The following is a 20,560-nucleotide window of genomic DNA, read 5'->3' as shown; positions in this document are numbered from 1 at the left end:
CGTGCTATGGGCTTGCGGAATGGAGACACCATTATATCATTATTGTGGCCTCGTATTGTCACATCCAAATAGTCAATACAGTTACCACCAAAATGGTGGGTAAATTTCAAGTTCATGTCATTGTTGTTAATATAATCTACAAAACTGTCAAACTCTATATGAGTATCTTGCCATACCCAGAGCAAGTCGTCTATAAAATGGCAGAACCATTGTATGGACGATCTAAAAGGGTTTAACTCAGAAAAAATATATTTAATATCCCATTGTATCATAAAAATATTTGCAAGGGAGGGGGAAAATTTAGCTCCCATAGGAGCCCCCTCCACTTGCAAATAAAACTGAGAATCAAACATAAAAAAGTTGTTTTGGAGCAGAAAGTGAGTTGTCATAATAATAAACTCCTTCAGTTGTGGAGAATACACACTAAATTCATTCAAATGTTTGGAAAGATACAATATTGCTAGTTCATGAGGAATCGAGGAATAAAGAGCTACAACATCGCATGATGTCCAACTTAAACCCTCACTCCATTCCATTTTATCAACTATTTGAAGTAGATGTTTCGTGTCTCTAAGAAATGTCGGTGTGATCATGGTCAATGGTTGTAAAAAATTATCAAGCCCTTTACCTTTTATTATGGTTGTTTTTACTTCCAATTAAAGTTCTTAATGTATTAGGATACCACGCTGTATCGGGGTGGGTGTGTCGTAGTCCAGTCACGTGAATCAGGTCACGTGGCTGTGACGTCACACGCCATCACCGGAGCGTGGTCTTTAAAATCGACATGTTGTCTGTTGCACAACAGAGACCATGATTAAGCTCTGAGAGAGGGTGAAACGTGTAGGTCATCATACCTGGGCCATCACACAATTGTATTTTTGCCATTTTTGGATTTTATATGGATGCAAAATAAAGGAATTTTGCTTTACCTGCATATCCCCTAAAGCGCGGACATCATTTCTTCTATTGTGGATTCATCTTAAAACATATTGGAAATATGGATGAAACACCTATGACCTTTGATCTTCCAAGCATAAGAACTATGGCAAGTTTAGGAGAAAAAACTATTTGTCATGTTTGGCTAATGGAACAAAGCTGCGGCCTGTCATTATTTTTAAAAGAAAGACCTTGCCTAAAAAGGTCAAATCCCACCACAAATTACAGTACGTGCACATGTTAAAGGTTGGATGGATGAAGACGTCACAAAAAAATGGCTTGAAGAAATCTGGAATGCACGACCAGGAGCAGCCTTAAAGAAAAAAACATCATTGCTAGTTTGGGATATGTTCAGAGCCCACATGTGTGATGACATAAAAAAACTGGCAAAGTCTTCTCAAGTTACTTTGGCCGTCATTCCAGGTGGGCTTACATCTGTATTGCAGCCCTTAGATGTGTCTTTAAACAAACCATTCAAAGACAGTGTGAGAAGATGTGGCATGAATGGATGTCATCTGGACAAGCCCAACTGACAAAAGTTGGAAATCTGGTGAAGCCTGACATAGAACTAATAGCCAAGTGGGTTCGTGATGCATGGGAAGATATTCCTGAGGACATGGTGCAACGTGCCTTCAAGAAATGTGGCATTAGTAATGCTATGGATGGCAGCGAAGACAGCGCATTGTATGAGAATGACAGCAGTGATGGTGATGACTGTGAACTCAGTGATGATGACAATGTCTATTCAGATGTCCTCACACCAGCTAATGCTGAAGCTCTGTTTGCAGATACAGATGATGAAGAGGAATCCAGTTTTGAAGGATTTTAACCTTTGTATTTTAGCTTGGTTGCTGAGTTATTGTTGATAATTGTTTTTGTTGATCTGCTTTTCCACTTGCAGAGCTAGTTTACTGTTTTTCTTTGAAATAAATATTCAACAACACTTATCCAACTGATGTCTGTAATTTTATTGGTCTCTATTTTAATTTTTTAAATTTACGAGTCAATAAGTTTTTCCAGGTTTTTTTTGGTAAAAGTGGGTACCTCGGCTTATACTTGGGTCGGCTTATACTTGAGTATATACAGTATATAATTTGTACAGATAACAGCACATATTTAAAATCACGATTTACCACATTATCACTAAGTGTTCCATTGTATGCTGTCAATTTAACCACAAATTAACTGTGGGTTCACACTATAGTCTAAAAGTGTATATGACTCCTTATTTTTCACACAGCAAAACAAACATCTGCATCCTTGGTCGAAAATATACATCAAAATAAATGGCTATGTTCCTGTGATATATCTCAACTTCAACATAAACACTGTGTAATGGCTTGAAGAAGCGCCCATCAGTGTGAAATGGCTTGTTGCCTCGGCTGCACCCCCTGCTCAGTGCGTCCATGAGAATAAAGACATATCCACGTGATTTGGTGAGTGCTGCAACATTAAAGGGAACCTGTCAACCGGGACATCATTTTCACTAAAGATAACAGAAGGTTACAGAAGCCTGCATTGCACACTACCTGCATTGCACATTCTCTGCCTTCTATAAGCATTTGCACTACAATATAATTGCCCTGGAGCTTTTTTTTAACATTTAATTTAATTTATCTTTATTTATCAACATATACGCAATAAACAGGACATGTGGATACATAGCCTTAACATTTTCTCAAACACTTTAACCAACTTTACTTATTATTATAAATATCAAAGAAACAACCACCCATCACTTAACCAGCCCCCCAAGCAACTGGTGATTATCTACACTTCATATAAAATTCATAGGTTCTTATCATCGATTCTGGGCCTATCAAACCACATCTTACATAGTCTAACTCTACCCCCCTCCCCCTTCATCTCATAACAATTACCCATGACCATATTATCCATCATGTTCTTCCATGTCTGTACCTTGGGTGCATCCCACTTCTCCAGTTATACAAAATTACCTTCCTTGCCATTAAGAGACCTTACACAGAGTAGAATGACATTCAAGCCGTACCCCTTACACCAATTTTTGACAATTCTTGAAGTCATTTGGTATAGTGCAACCGAATGCCTGTGGCAGACACTCAATTATACCTTCCCAATATCAAACCAGTTTTGGGCATCTCCAAAACATATGGATCATGTCTGCATCCACCAAATAGCATCTGGGACATTTCTCCTCTTTCTTGATTTTTTTTAAACCTGTTCAGTACTTTAGGGGTATAAAACACTCTGGGGCTCATTTACTAAGGGTCCGAATCGCATGATTTTCACCGAATTCTGCTGGGATTTTGTCGCACGCGATCGGATTTCGGCGCAATTGGCGGCGGGTTGCATGCAAAGGAAATCGGGCCGTGGCCGTCGGAAAACCTGACGGATTTGGAAAATCCACGGTATTTTTTTAAAAAAAGTGTCGCTTGACACGCACTTACCTGCACCAAGAAATAGAAGGTGAACTCCAGTTAACTTCAGTGGATCTCGGTGCAGCAGCGAAACCTAGTGGATATATCGGTGCACGGACCTTAGTGAATCCCGGCCAGACCCGAATCAGCGTCGGAGAACCCACTGCTGGATTGCGCCTGGACCGGGTAAGTAAATGTGCCCCTCTATGTAGCAAGAAAATTTGAGATACTAACTAACAGAAATTACTTGTGCATTTTATCATCTTTAGCACGTCTACCCATTCTTCCATCGATAGGTCTGCTACTTCCCTCTTCCATTTTCATAACAATATATTGTTGGGGGATCTCTTAAAGCCCTATATAATTTTACCATTAATCCCTAGCTGGATCTAAGAATTTTTAGGAGGGGATGTTGCTCTTCAATATATTCACCACTAGCTAAAATTGGGCCATACGCATGTCATAATTGGGCATACGATAGCCTATCATGATTGCTTAAGCAGAAATCGGATGATAATTCCTCCAATGGCTTCAATCCATTATCCCCTATTACTTGATATACATAGAAGATACCTTTCAAATGAAAAAATGTATATCCCTCTAAAGGTGCCAATGTCCGATTCCGGTCTACCCATAAAGGTGTTTCATGCAAAAAATGTCTCCACCCTAGTTCTATTTTAACCTTATCCCATACCCATTGCATTAATTTAAATAGAGTAAAGTGTACTTTAAATTCCTTCCTTACCTTTACCCTTGACTCCAACAAACTCCAAATCCCCAATTTTTTTAGGTGCTTATATCTCTTCCCTAGTGTAAAGTAAGTATTCTCTATATTACAATCCCTTATATTTTGTGATAGCATTGCCAAAAAATACTTCCCAAAATCTGGAAGGCCTAAGCTTCCTTATTCCACTGGTGCATTTAACTTTTTTAAACGTATTTGTTCCCTTTTCCCACCCCATATTAATTCTGTTATTATAGTATCCAATACCTAAAACAATAATTTAAAACAACTTTTAGGTATTATCAAAGGGCAGTTCTTCCAAATGCCCACTTTAATAATAGGGGATCAATATTAAATCCATTATGGTCTTGCAGATCTTTGCTAATAAAAACACCCAGATATTTCATCAATGACACCCTTTGAAGCTGACCAAGGCACTGTACCTCCTCTGGTAGTTTGTCCAGTGGGAGAAAGGAGGATTTACTCCAGTTGATTTTAATAACCGACAAGCTACTGTGGTGCTCTTTCATATCTATTATCACTTGAATCATATTGCCCGAATTATCTAGATAGATCAACATATTGTCCACATAGAGTTGCAGTCTATCCACAACCCCCCTATTAAAGCCCCTCACTAATGTACTCTCTCTCAGACAGCAGGCCAAGGGCTCCAGTGCAATTAGGAATAATAGAGGGGACAGTGGGCACCCTTGCCTTGTCCCCCTAAAGAGCTGCATTGCCATTGAGGCCTTTCCATTTATACTAACCCTAGCAGTTGCCCCTTTGTACAATAATTTCACTTAACTAATAAAGAGGGGCCCAAATCCCGATTTTTTCAAGTGCTGCCCAGACGTAGTGCCACTCGACCCGATCAAAAGCCTTGACAGCCCTCCGCCATACATGGGGATGGGACATTCCACCACATACTCAGGATACTATTACGGACCGATTTCCCCGTCATGAACCCAGACTGATCCCTGTGTATCTGTGGCTATTACCTTCTTTAGCCTTTTTGCAAGGACCTTAGCTAACAATTTGTAGTCTGAGTTCAGCAGGGAAATTGGTCTACATGCCTCCACATCCTGAGGATCTTTCCCTTCCTTTAGCAGCACGATTATATGTGCCTCCCTCATTGATGCTGGAAGTTCCCTCTACTAAATAAGAAGTTGTATACTTTGAGAAGCATAGGGAGGACTAAATCAGAAAAATGTATTAGAACCTCAGGTGGTATTCCATCCGCACCCACTGCTTTCCCCATTGGGAGATCCTGTAGGACATTCCTTATCTCCTCCAATGTGATTGGGTATTCTAATATTGAGGCCTCCTCTATAGATATTTTTGGTGTGTGAATCCTTTCTAACGTTTCTGCAATAATATCTTTACATACACCTAATTCCGACGTATATACCCTTTTAAAATAATCCACAAATTCACTTCTAAAATTTACTTGAGAAGTGACCAACCCACCATATCTGGCTCTTATAGCTCCAATTTCATTCTTAGATCTTTGGTTCTTAACAAGTGACGCTTGTTTTTTCATTGAGGTGAACTGTCGCATATATTTTTCTGGGCTTGCAATTTAGCAGATATCAATGCTCTTTCCATACACACTGACATCAAGCATCCTGGGCCTCTACCCATTGTTTATTATTTTTCACCATGGGGTTTGACATAAAGAGTTTCTCTAATTCAATCACTCTCTTTTCAGCCTATTGCAGTTGTGCATTTCCTGCTTTCCTATAGTGTGCCATACTTCCCTGGACCGCCCCCTTCCCCCCCTAAGATTGGCCTTAAATGCATCCCAGACAACTCTTACATCTTGTGCAACCCTACAGTTCTTAAAAAATATTTTAATATCTTCTTTAAACCTAATCTCATCTTTAAGCATGTCTAACAGAAAGGGTTTTATTTTATAAAATGTAATCCCTGGATCCGCTTATGCGTATGGTATGAAACATAATGGAATGTGGTCCGATAGGCCTCTTCCACCCATTAAAATTTTTTCGATCAAACAGCATCCCCTCTTATTTGCCAGGATCAGATCGATCCTAGAGAAAATATTCTAAGTTTTGGAGTAGCATGGGTAACCTGGTTTAGTAGGAAACCTCATTCTCCACAGATCACATAGCCCTATTTCACCAGCAATCTTCCAAATGCCGTTGTTCCTTTCGTCGCCTGTACAACAGCTTCCCTTGCTCTATCTAGGCCTCATCCACCACACAATTGAAATCCCCCATCCATATAACCGGGAGACCATCATACTTATCCACCTTTTTCCATATGTCCACCATAACATTCCCTGGAGAGGATGGGGGGGGGATTCATTCGTTCAATATACAATGTAAGGTGATTAACCTACCAAGCAGATCTGACTCTGCCGCAAGTTATTTATAAGTGGTACACCTATTGATCATTAAACTAACTCCTAGTGCATAAGCCAAATAGACTGAATGATAATAGTGACATAAACATGCCTTTTGAGCCTTATAGCAAGTATCACTTAACAAATGGTTTTCCTGCAGGCATACCAAATCTGGTTGGTACAAGAGACATAAGTCGAGCACGGCTTTATTTTTCATTTTGTTATTTAGGCCCTGTAAATTCCTGGACAAGATTTTAGTCATCCTACATTTATTGGAATCATACTCAATTCTTAACCCTTAGTGTATATGATCACCAGCCGCTTAGCCCCCCCCCCCCAACTGTCCAGGACAGTACCATCCTAGACTCATCTCAAAGCATTACCTCTGCTGAGAGGATACTCGAGCGGGCCCTGCCTCTAGATCTTCAAAACCTTCTCTCCCCACTCATTAGCCTCCTAAGGGCTCTCAAAAAATAACACTTTCTCCTCATAAATTACTTTTAACTTTGCAGGATATAATAAGGAATATATCACACCCTTTGGCCTTAACCTTTTTTTGATAGCTTGTCACCTGTTTTTGTATCTCCTTAGGGTAGTCTGGGAAAATCATGATGGGAGAACCATTATATTCTAGGTTACCTACATTACCTACAAAATCGGGCAATACATCCTCAAAAACTGTACACAATATTCAATGTGTGGTCTGAACAGGGATTGGTATAAGGGCAAAACCATGACATCTATTCCTCTCTTGATGCATCCCACAATTTTATTTGTCACCAATACCCTTAGGTCTTTTTCAGCAGCGGTTTTACCAGATAATACACTGTTTAGAACATATTTAGACTTTTTGTTTCCATTGCCCAAGTCCATTACCATAAATTACACATCTACATTACACCTCATCAGCCATTTCTCTTACAATTCCTACAGCTTCTACAAATCCCTCTGTAATGTTATACTATCAGCCTTCATATTAATTACTTAACAGATCTTAGTATCATTTGCTAATATTAAAACTGTTCTGTGTATACACTAATGAGGTCATTAATAAAAATATTAAAAAGAAGGAGCACCAATTCTGACCCCTGTGAAATTCCACTGGTAACTTTTACCCAAACTGAGGATGTGGCCTTATTCATATTATTATAGTATACACGTGTGCAAAAAGTCCATCAAGTACAACCTATAAGAATTAAACAAATTCTACGGTGTATAACCTCTAGGAGGTGAGCGAGCTATAAGAGGTGTATGAAGAGGGTTCATTGCAGTATATGGTAGGAACAATCAGACCATCTAGGGTTAAGGTACCCTAGAGGGTCTATGAAATAATAAAAAGTAATGTAAAATAAAGTTTAAATTTTATTTTTTAAATAATAAAATATAAAAAATTCGAACCATTCCCCTTTCCCTAGAACTGATATAAAATTAAATCAACTGTAAAAAATCACACATATGTTAGGTATCGCTGCATCCCAAAATGCATGATCTATCAAAATATAAAAATGGTTATTGCCATTTGGTAAACCACATAACGGAAAATAATAATAATTCTTTATTTATATAGCGCACACCGATTACGCAGCATGTCAAATTGGTCCCTGTCCCCATGGGGCTCACAATCTAAACAACCTAACAGTATGTTTTGGAGTGTGGGAGGAAACCGGAGTACCCGGAGGAAACCTACGCAACCACGGAGAGAACATACAAACTCTTTGCAGATGTTGACCTGGGTGGGATTCAAACCCAGGACCCCAGTGCTGCAAGGCAGAAGTGCTACCCACTCAGCCACCGTGCCGCCCAAACATCCTAAATGCGACTTTTACACCATTTCGCATAAAATAAAAAAGGAGCAATGAAAACGACAGCATCGTACACCAAAGTATGAAAAAGTTACAAGGGTCAGAAGATGGCAAAAAAAAATATAGATTTTCGAAGGTGCCATTAATGATAAACCTCTGCTTTCTATCACAGCCTTTGTGCTGTGAGCTCCAGCTCAGAGGATCTCTGGTAATGCCCCTCAGAGTCCTGCTGGCTAATAAGCATAATTTTAAATGTTGATTTTAGAAAATGGTTCTAAATTAGAAAATAGAAAATGGTTAACAAATATAAGAAGATTAACGCGCTCACCATGCCTGTATCCATGAATAAATATCTCTGGTTTATCATGTTTGATTTCTATGGTAGATTCAGTTTAAACAACAATAGTGTAATAGGCTTAACATACCTCATCATAATACACTCTTCTGCATATCATAGTAAAATAGTAATTTTAAACGTCAGGTTTCTAAATTTGTGTATTCCATTATAAAAAAAAATGAAGAGCAATGTACTGTGTAAAAAGTAACTTGAAGCAAAGAACACAATGGTACACAAGAAAAAATGGAGGCAAGATATCAGATTAGACAGGTATTCGGCAATTTGCCAGTAACTACATTAGCACTCAACTTAGAGATTCCTCTTTCATTATTTTCTTAAATACAGAGGTCATCCGTTAGGTATCAGAATACAAACCTTGCCCAACTGTAATAAAAGCAGCCTCTATTCCCATTATTGTGAAAGGTGCTTTTTCCCTTTTACAAAGTGCAACTGCAGCTAGTTTTTTGTCTCCAAAGTAATTTTTGTTTAATATTATTTAAGGTTTTATGAAAAAATAACAAATCTTTATGTCTTTGAAATTCAGATTTGATCTTAAATCATGCTTTTTGTAGGAAATAGTTTTGGGAATAATGTTATATAATCTTTTTATATCTATTTTCCCTGATCACAAATAAAACTGTCAGAAACTGTATGTAGTTTTTCCACTTCTGACCACCAAAAGGCAGTTCCTTCATATAAGAGTATCCGGAAGTCAATATTTCTTATACAAACCTACAGGCATCAAAAGCCTCACGGCAATTCAGTCAACCCTTGGCTATTGTAGCTTGTTTATCAGAGAAGAGATTTTACAAGACCTTACATATTTACTTACTAATGGGGTCCTGTGTACTAACACACAGAACGGGATTGTTCTCTGTCCCAATATGATAACAGAAGGAATTTGGATGGTATCTAACTGGCATCATTGTGATGATAGTAGTGATGGTGGCACTGAGAGAGTAAAATTAACAAATCGTGTATGCAACACAATGATAGAAAATGCTAATTTATACTATAATATATATAGCTTTCATTCCTGTTCCCTTAAAAAAATCTACATAGATTTAAAGCGTAACTGTAAAGTTATATTGATTTTACCAAATTATCACATGTGATTCCCCCTTAAAGCACACAAAACGATACCTACTTTGTGCTGCTCGCCATTTTTTTCTAAAGCTATAGTATTTTTTGTACTGAAAGTGTTTGACAAAAATCTTTCTCACCATAGGTGAGACCATAGGTGAGTTCTCTCTTAAAGTTATTTAGCATTAAATCCATTTAGTTTACCACAAGTAAATCCATTGAATAGTGCACATACAGGATGTATATAGTGACAGTCTGGCAGCTTCCATCATATGGAGGAGCAGGGAACATGTAATAAGTGGAAGAAATGATTAGTAAACCAGTTACATGAAGTACATAGTTTGTGCTGTGTGAGCACTATGGGTTAGTAGTTTATCTGCACAGAGCTGATACTGCAGATAATAAGGTGGGGGAAGGGCTGCAGCATAAGGTGCAGTGAGAGACAGAGAAAGTTCTGTAGAATCACAGACTGAGATGGATGGATTAGGAACAGGGAAGCTCTTGCACCTCACTATTCTGTGACATATGTTTCCACAGTATTGGAATAAATCCACCTCTGCTAAATACACAGAGAGAGCTCTGTCACATGATCTCCTCCCCTTTGAGCAGCGAGCAGCAGCCCCTCCCATGAAACCAACTGATTAACAAACTGTAAACAAACTACAGACACCAGAGCTTATCAGCACAGGGAGAGAAAACAGGTATTGCAGCACTGTTGTAATCTAAGGGCTATAGCAAAGAAACTACTGCATATCAGTAACAAAGGTAATAAGCAAAGCTGTTTTACATCCCAAGAGCTATTGATTTGTGGAAAAAAACCTTTACAGTTTAAATAGTATCAAAAACAACAACCAAATACAGAATTCTCATTTACTGACAGAGCTCAAGAGCAATTTGTAACTGGAATGCCCTATATAACCACAATTTGATATAAATAAAAATATTTCTGCAGCAATGTCCATTTTACATCAAACTATTCAGTGCTCCTAAAATACGGAGTAGAGATTTCAGTGCAATGCACATATCCCACAAATAAGTAGGAATACTTACTGACTGTATAAGCCTAGGGTGGGAAATCCATTGGTTACGGCTTCCCCCCAGTAATGAAATGACCTGTAGCCTCTCGGTATATTAAAAAATAAACATACATACTTATCTTCCGATGCTCTGTGCTGCTCCTTTTACTTTTCCTCTTCACTTGTAACAGAGCGGTCAGAAATCATACCCTGTGTTTAGCTTACCACCACCCACTATGATGTTTCGCCGCTGCTGATGTAATAGTGTGCGCCAGCGGGCAGAGCGTATGGACATGGTCTCTGCCCGCTATTCTACAAGTGAAGAGAAGAAGGAAGAGTAGGTGCGCGGAGCATAATGGAGTATCGGAAGGTGAGTATGTATGTTTATTTTTTTCATACACTTGTGTATAAGCTGAGTTGATTTATACATAAGTATATAAGGAAATTTAAACTGATTATTTACTCATTTCAATCACAAGAAAAGGAGGTATTAAAGGAGGTATAGAAGGAAAAGGAGGTATAGATGGTAATTATATAGGTAATTAAGATAATTATATGAAAAAGTGAAAAATCACATTTCTATGCCTTAGGGTGTTGGGATATACAGCTATCCTGTTCTTTTATGCACAATTATAATTTATGTGTTATTCAGATATATCAGTATAAGACTACTATGCATAATAAACTTATTAAAGCTGTGTATACCAACGCCATACTTTCAGTTCATAAAGTAGCTTTCACAGCTATTCTTAGTTTATTTTCGTATAAAAGAATAAGGACATTGCTGGACTTCAAGGATTATCATTCGGCCACTCATATGGCCAGAGTCCTTGATTGGTGTTGTAATGCAGACCTGAAACCTTGGGTGCGGCTGGAGCAGTCCTACACGACAATCCCACTACAGGTGATACCTTGGCTTTAGAAAGGAACGCAGCTCTAAAATCACACCCTACGATTGGCCCTACTTTCTCTCATTGCCAGTTAGAGATCATCAGGGAAAGACTACTACCCAAACACTCCCCACTGACACCAGTGTTGGGCCACCCTGATTTTAGCCCGGGTTGTGACGACCCCGTATTTAACCAATGGAGACGGGCGGGCAAGTTTAGGGCTAAGCACGTCAGCAGAGACTCAGCCTGGTTAACGACTCAGCAGCTCATGGAAATCACAGACCCATGCCCACTGGGGGCATGGAGGGCTCAGCAATTACGACACTATTTAATTTCTCTTCCTCCTTGCTCTCAATTTTCTAAAAATCAAACCTCATTTGAAAGCCTTTGTTCCAGCACTGGGACTGTAAGACATACGCTCTCCTCCTCCTATTCATGTCTTCTAGCCGTACCGGATGACCCTGGCCCTCAGTTTTTAAGGCAATGGGAAACAGACTTACATGTCACACTTACACCTGAGCAGAAGGAGCGCATCTTCGAGCTTTGCCATTTCACCTCAATCAGTTCGAAATACCAGGAAGCGGGGTATAAACTCATGGCTAGGTGGTATAGGGTACCTACTCGATTGCACACGATCTTCCCGCTGCTGCCCCCCACATGCTGGAGATGTGGAGAAGAGGAAGGATCCTTCCTCCATGTGTTCTGGTCTTGTCGGGTCCTTGCCCCATTTTGGCAAAGCTTGCAACACTACATCTCCTTGATCTGTGGAGGCTCTGTAGGACTGGACCCTCCTCTCCTACTTCTCCATCATTGTGATGTTTCAGCGCAAACATACAAGAAATCAATATTGCACTTCCTAATAATGGCTGCCCGTTCTTGCATTCCAGCACTATGGAAGCAAACCAATCCTCCAACACTGACCATGTGGGTTAACAAAGTAAATGATATCATGCGTATGGAAGACCTTACGTCTTCCTTGCACGGCAGCCATGCGAAATTTAGCAAAACCTGGCAACCATGGATCCTCTTTCAGCAATCGGCTGAGTACAGACAACTCTTATAAGGATCTGAGGTGATCCCCCTTTCCGGACTGCTTCGGTTGTCCTCCTGCCACCCGGCCTGGGCGCCTCCTTCTATCTTCTTGCTCGCCTACTTGACTACCCCTTTAGCCCTATCCCCTTCCCTTACTCCCCTTATCCTATTACTCTCTATTGCTCCCCTCCCTATGTTTCTTTGGGGAGTTCCTTATGGGCACTTAATTGAGTCTAAGGTCTTCCTAGTGGTTTTTGTTATTGTTTTCTAAAATTACATAAAAATGGTGAGAGTGTGGAGGGAGCTGGGGCGTATACACGAAGAAGTACACCAAGAGTTGCATACTGGTATATTTTGTCATTTATTACGGTTTATGTTTGACTGTATGTACTCAATGTTACAAGGACTGCGCTCCTGCTCTTTATTTGTACTCTTACTGCCAATAAAAACAAATTAAAAAAAAAAAAAGAATAAGGACAAAGTCATAAGCATTACCAAAGGGAATCCAGGTCTAGATTATTTGAAACAGATTTTTTTATCAAACAGATCTCAATGGAGGATGGATTGGTTGATCTTAATTAATACTGGAGTTAATAAGAGTGGACTATACTATTCTAGTATTCAAAAAGGCCTGATAGCTGGGCAAATATGAAAACAATTTCTGATTGGTTCATAAAAGGGTGCAATTCTAATAGAAATTTTTTTTAAAAAGTTATTATTATGAATTAGTACAGATTCGTATTATTTGTGTGAATATTTTACAGTCACTTGAGATTTTCTACTTAAGCTATCTGGTATATTGAATGTCTGTCAATTGTTCATACTAGAATGGGCCTATTTAATCCAGGAAAAATATAATATCAGAAACAGTGGAGAGCATTACATAGAGTAGAACCGTGATGAAATACAAATGAGGTCAGCTATTTTCTCACCTTGCACTGTTGAGAAAGTTAGTACCAACAACACAATGAAAGCTACTTAAAAAAAATATATACATTTTTTTTTAAAAGTATGTTTTAATACCTTTTATTTTGAACTCTAATTTAATTAATTATGGCATTAACAAGTTCTGCAAACTCTAAGGCCTTATGCACATCAGTGTCAGAAACTGCAGCCCTAGCAGATACTGCTCTCCCTAAAAGCCGGGGGAGCAGACCACCTAGTAGTAGGGGGGGTGGTAGTGCAGGTAAGTCAAGGCAGCTAGTGGTTGTAGAAGACTCTATAATCAGGAAGATGGATAAAATAATTTGTCGCCAAGACTGCCTCAACCAAATGGTTTGCTATCTCCCTGGTGCCAAGGTTCGGCATGTGGTGGAAAGGGTGGATAAATTACTGGGAGGGGCTGGGGATGACTCAGCCCCCTTCTTCAAAACTAATGAATAGTTTTAAAGAATTAGGTTCAAAGCTTAAGAGAAGGACCTCCAAGAACGGTGCCATACGCTACAAAGAGAAGACAGCAGGAGCTCAGGGAGTTAAATGCATGGCTCAGATCCTGGCGTAGAGCAGAGGGATTTGGGTTCCTAAAGCACTTGGCTGACTTTTCATTGGGGTACAAGCTGTTTTCCACAGATAACTTGCACCTAAATGGAAGGGGGGGCTGCTGTGCAGGGGGAGAATATCCTAGCAGGGGTGGCAAAGTATTTAAACTAGGATTGGGGGAGAAGGAAGAGAAAGACACTAAAGGGGTAGACAGGTCAGAGATGGGGCAGTTTATGTTGGTGGGCCATGATGTGGGCAGTGAATGGAGGAATAAGTCAGTGGATAAGGAGATTCACAAGTTACAAAACAATAAGGACATATGTGCCAGTAAAATTACTATAAATCAAATACAGGTGGTCCCCTACTTAAGAACACCTGACTTACATACGACCCCTAGTTACAAACGTATCTCTGGATTTTAGTCCTAGGCTACAATAAACAGCTATAAAAGTTATCAAAGGTGTCTGCAATTAAGATGTATTGTTAATCCTGGTTCTTATGACAACCCAACATTTTTAAAATCCAATTGTCACAGAGACCAAAAAAAGTTTGACTGGGGTTACAATAATAAAGTATACAGTTCCGACTTACATACAAACTCGAGATAAGAACAAACCTACAGAACCTATCTTGTACGTAACCCGGGGACTACCTGTAAATAACTGTGGAAAATTAAAGTGTATGTTCACAGATGCCAGAAGCATTGCAGGCAAAATGGGTGAGCTTGAGGCTCTGGTATAAGAGGAACAGTTAGATGTTGAGGGTGTAGCGGAGACATGGCTCGATGCATCACTTGATTGGGGCATTAATATTCAAGGTTTTACACTCTTTTGGAAAGACAGGACAAATAGGAGGGGAGGTGGTGTATTTCTGTATGTCAGAAGAGACTTAAAAGTGATTGTGAATGAGACAGTGGTCTCAGAAGAGTGTGAGGAGGCTGAAACTTTGTTGGTTGAAATTTAAAGCCAGGAGAGCTTTGAGAAAATTATTTTTGGTGTAATATATAAACCTTCCAATGGAATATATAAACAGATGGAGCAGGTGCACAGAAGGTGACAGTAGTGATAATGGGAGACTTTAACTTTCCAAATATAAATTGGGGTCAGGGCTCTTCTTCACCTTTGAAGGGGAGAGATTTTATCAACTTTCTGCAGGTTAATTTTATGGTGCTGCATGTAGAAGATCCCACAAGAGGTGAAGCACTGATGGACCTTGTGATTTCTAACAATGTGGAGATTGTCCAAAATGTCAGGGTCCGGGAAACACTTGGGAACTGTGATTATAACGTAATTATTTTCCTCTTAAACTGTAAAAAGCAAAAACATGTGGGAAAAATGATGAATTTTAAGAAAGTGGATTTCCCAAAATTCAGAGCTGCACTTCAGGATATAGACTGTGATCAGATACTGTCAGATGATGATACTAATGTTAAATGGGAGACATTCAAATCTATCCCGGTTCCATTTCCAAATTTATTCCAATAGGTAGCAAGTATAGACGGGCTAGATTACACTGGCGTGGCTAAAAGCTGCAGTTAAATGATAAAAAGAGGGCATTAAAAAAATATAAATCTGTGGGTCACCTGAGGCTTTCAATAATTACAAAACACTCTCCAAAATCTGTAAGAAGGAAATAAAATCAGCCTCAATACAAAATCAAAGACAGGTGGCCAAAGATAACAAATCAAAACGAGAGCAGGTTATACCCCTATATTCAGAAAATGGGGCTTTGGTGACTGGAAACCTAGAGAGGGCAGTGATACTAAATGGGTTCTTTAGCTCAGTTTATACAATAGAAAAAATAAATTATGTCACGGGTGGTGCCACTGCGGGTCATGCATCCTGTAATATACTAGACTGACTGAATGTAGACATGATGATGTGTACAAGGCTCCTGAACCAGATGGGTCACACCCCAGAGTCCTTAGAGAACTCAGTTCTGTTATTGTTGTACCGCTGTCTAAAATCTTCACGGATTCCGTAATGTCTGGTGTGGTGCCAAGTGACTGGCGTAAGGCAAATGTGGTGCCAATATATAAAATAGGCTCTAGAACTTTGTCAGGCAATCACAGGCCTATAAGCTTAACTTCCATCGTGGGGAAAATATTGGAAGGGTTAGTATATAGACTATATACTGGAGAATGTGACATCACATAGTATAATAAGTGACAGTCAGCATGGGTTCACTAAAGATGGAAATTGTCAGACTAACCTGATCTGCTTCTATGAAGAGGTGAGTAGATGCCTGGATGGAGGAGCTGTTGTGGATATTGTGTTCTTGGACTTTGCAAAGGCATTTGACACTGTCCCTCATAGACGCCTGCTAAGTAAAATAAGGTCTAGTGGTTTGGCAGGAATCATTTGCAATTGGATTGAAAACTGGCTGAATTATCATATCCAGAGAGTTGTGGTCAATGATTCCTACCACAGGTAAAAGTGGTGTATGTCAAAATAGTGTTCAAAGTTTATTCAAAAATATCAAAACATCCACAGTGTAAATCCTGTCCACCAACACGTTTCAGACAGCGTGACCGTCCTTAATCATGGTCTGAACCCCAGGGTTCTTTGCTAGGCCCACTATTATTTAATATATTTACTAATGCTATAGAGGGAGGAATTAATAGCAGTGCGTCTATTTTTGCAGATGACACCAAGCTGTGTAGTGAAATACAGTCTATGGAGGATGTTCATAGGCTGCAGGTGACTTGGACATACTGAGTGTTTGGTCATCAACTTGGCAAATGAGGTTCAATGTGGATAAATGTAAGGTTATGGACCTGTGGGCTAATAATCCACATGTAACATATTTCCTTGGGTGAGTAAATCTTGGAGAGTCCCTTGTTGAGAAGGACCTGGGCATACTAGCAGATCCTAAATTAAATAAGTTGTTCCAGAATAAATAAAATCAAAAGACAAGGGGGCACTGTCTCTGTCTGGAGAAAACAAGGTTTAATCACCAGAGGTGACAGGGCATTTGCATTTCTTTCCACCCGTTTCAAATAATATATTTTCTGGACTTATTGGTATTGATGATCTATGCATAGCTTGATAGGGTTATGACTTAAACAGTGATTCGAGGTCAGCTCAGTTTTCTGTGTTACTTGTGGCACTGGAGGAAGCTTCAAACAGACTATTAAGATAACAACTCGGAAAAAGCCTTTTTACTACGGATATGTTCATAAATAATTTGTGTGAGCAGCACATATTGGTTTAAATATGTTTCAGTTTATTTGACCTCTTCAGCTTATAGTTTGACCCAAAGATGGAGCATTTTTACTGCACTGACGACTACGTCAGTAAAGTTTGTTTTTCTATTTATAAAATAGTAATAAATATTTTTACCTTGTGGATGTGCCAGGTATTGGTCGTCCAGTGTCCACAAGTACACACCAGCAGTATCCTGTAGATGGATGACACTGTACAGGCTTGTATAACCCTCCATTTGCACACTCAGGAATAAAGACATTGTCATTCTTTGGTTGTCTGGCTTCTTCTAGTGCCGACTGGTGTTCTTGATCACAAGATGATGCTGTTCAAAATAGTAAAAATAATTCATTTAGAAAGATACGTACTGATACTGTATAACTTTTAGCTCAAAAGAAAAGTTAAAGGGAACGTCTAAAGTCGCTAATATAGTTTATTGATCAACACTGACAAATATTGACTGCACAATATTAGCTTACAGTATAAATGACCAAAACTGTTTGCAAAATGAAACCAGGTTTAAATTATGTCTAAATCAGTCTGAACAAATAAAAAAAGTACCTATAACCCGATACTTTATTTTTCTTTACTCTGGTAACCATTAAAAGTCGTTTTGGAAGGTTAAAAACTGAGTAATATGGTTTGCATCCTGTAAAAGGATAAACAGGCCTCTGTTTTTCAAGTGAGTTACACAGTGCTGATGTTTATTTCAGTCTTGTGGTTAAAGTCTCTTTATGACTCTTGCGATCCATCCTCTGCTGTGCATGGCATATAAACAGGAGGAATGGAGATTCCCAGCGCTCTGATTAATTTTGTACACATGCAAATGATGGTTTTGGACCCAATAAGACTAAGTAGAAAGATGCAAATACATCTGTAATACATTTGTAATTGTTTACAGAGAGTTTAGCATACATACTTTCTAACTGTAAAGAGTTAAGTTTTTAAGTTCATGTAAATTCCATCCCCTTAATCAGAATCAAAATATGAATGCAATTATTTATGCCTTCAATATAAAAAGTTGAGTTACTGTATTAACATTTTGCATACCTCATCTGGAACTGACTCTGTGGCAGTTTGCATTGTGAACCAAACCACTTAATATTGTGAATGACTCAGAAATGCAATCTCCCAATGTTAATTGCTTGCTCTGTGTTTGCATGATAAAGTCTACAACAATGGTACACCATGCCCTCAGAGTGTTACCTTCCCCAGTGGGTGTGGTTGTAGACTCTCTTGTCCTGTCCTAATGGCTGCCCGGCCAGCAATTGCAAAACAAGACTCTAATTTCCCCATATACTAAAATCACTGTGCTCATTATACTTATATACTTATACCATATTTACTTTAAATTATAGGTTACATACTTATACCATACATATGTTTACACAAATAATACAATGATATATAGTGTATTTCTGTATATGTGTGCATATATGCTTATATATGCTACGCACACATGTAAACAAATACACTATATATGCATTACACACAAACATATACACAAGTAGCAATTACACCACATATATGCAAAAAAAATATATATATATAGCCCACAAAATTGAGAGCTCTCCATTATGAATAGCTATGAAATGAAAGATATTTATATTATTGATAGCTAAATTGAGACCGACCATAACAAATAATTTATTAATAAATTGAAACCCCAAATAATAAAAAATGTCCCCATACTAAAATAAAACCTCCAATAATAAATAATATATATTGCTCCCCACAATAAACTGAGAGCCCCCGTAACGAAAAATGATATATAATGCTTCCATAATATTCATAAAGCAGGAGTGATATATAATATAATTAGTTTCAGGAATAATATCTAAGTTTTGGCATTAGTGGTAAAATTCTGCTGCTTGAACCAGTCATCAGCCATCAACTTGTCCAAGGTCAATGGAACTGCAGAGAAGCTTGTTATTTGGGGTCTATTGGATAACAGAAGGATGGATGCACAGGATGGTTTAGTAAATAGAGTGTTGAAGTTTCATGCACTTAGGGAATGTGAATGGCTTGTCTAGAGATGGGTTTTAAGAGCGTGTTAGTCTGATAGTCCGGACATGTCAGAGAATTGGTGTATCATATATGCAAGTGGAACAGAGTGGTGTGGGATATAGTGGTTGTCCAGGTAACAGTTAATTTTAAGTGACTGTAAGTGGCTGAAAGCAGCTGTGTTCAAATTATGCAGCAATAAGTTACCATGCAGTTATGTTTCCCGAGAGCCTCACCTCTACATTTCTACAGTCATGGCCAAAAGTTCTGAGAATGATACAAATGTTAATTTTTACAAAGTCTACTGCATCAGGTTTTATAATGGCAATTTGCATACACTCCAGAATGTTATAAAGAGTGATCAGCTTAACAGCAATTAATTGCTAAGTCAATATTTGCCTAGAAAATGAACTTTTCCCCCAAAACAAATTTCAACTTCATTGCAGGCCTGCTTTAAAAGGAGCAGCTAACATCGTTTCAGTGATTGCTCCATTAACACAGGTGTGGGTGTTGATGAGGACAGGGCTGGAGATCAATCTGCCATGATTAAGTAAGAATCCCACCACTGGACACTTTAAAAGGAGGCTGGTGCTTGACATCATTGTTTCTCTTCTGTTAACCATGGTTATCTCTAAAGAAACATGTGCAGTCATCATTGCACTGCACAAAACTGGCCTAACAAGGAAGAGTATTGCAGCTAGAAAGATTGCACCTCAGTCAACAATCTATCGCATCATCAAGGAATTCAAAGAGAGAGGTTCCATTGTTGCCAAAACGACTCCAGGGCGCCCAAGAAGGACCAGCAAGTTCCAGGACCCTCTCTTAAAAGTGTTTCACCTTCGGGATGGGGCTACCAGCAGTGCAGAGCTTGCTCAGAAATGGCAACAGAGGGGGGGCGTGGCCTGGATGAGCTTCAGAGCAGATGTGCTGTGCTTAGCTCCGCCTTGAGGACCTAGAGCAACGTCAAAAGCAGTATCCACAGACACCACTAAAAAGCACAAAACGGCTACACAACTCCAACCCAATATGATGACCAGAAAAAGGTCAGCGAAAGGGGGCCCGAAGCACTTAACGGACTTATTTTCAGCCAGAGCGCTCAGGCAAGATGTCTCCCAAAATGGCTCAGCGGGACCACACAGCGAAACCAGCTCACCGACAGGAAAAAGCATCATAAAACCGTCATTGAGCAAAGACGACAGAGCGCCACACTCGCCGGAAACCAGCTCTTCGGGGATTAGAGACTCGATGTCGCCGAGAGGAGAACAACAGCCTCAGGACTCACTGGAGGCACTC

The 20,560-nt window shown here is 39.2% G+C and overlaps 1 protein-coding gene across 2 annotated transcripts in view; it reads right to left on the bottom strand.

Annotated features, from left to right (window-relative positions):
- The window catches only part of SMOC2 (SPARC related modular calcium binding 2), a 172,812-nt gene that overhangs the window by 66,231 nt on the left and 86,021 nt on the right, over nucleotides 1–20,560 (bottom strand). For both annotated transcript variants that reach the window (XM_072141169.1, XM_072141170.1), the window contains exon 8: nucleotides 17,402–17,588. In XM_072141169.1, the coding sequence (XP_071997270.1) occupies nucleotides 17,402–17,588 (187 nt within the window). The remainder of the gene's footprint in view (nucleotides 1–17,401; nucleotides 17,589–20,560) is intronic.

Source organism: Engystomops pustulosus, chromosome 3, assembly GCF_040894005.1.
Source record: "Engystomops pustulosus chromosome 3, aEngPut4.maternal, whole genome shotgun sequence".
NCBI lineage: Eukaryota > Metazoa > Chordata > Amphibia > Anura > Leptodactylidae > Engystomops > Engystomops pustulosus.
This window is presented reverse-complemented; position numbering and strand designations above follow the sequence as displayed.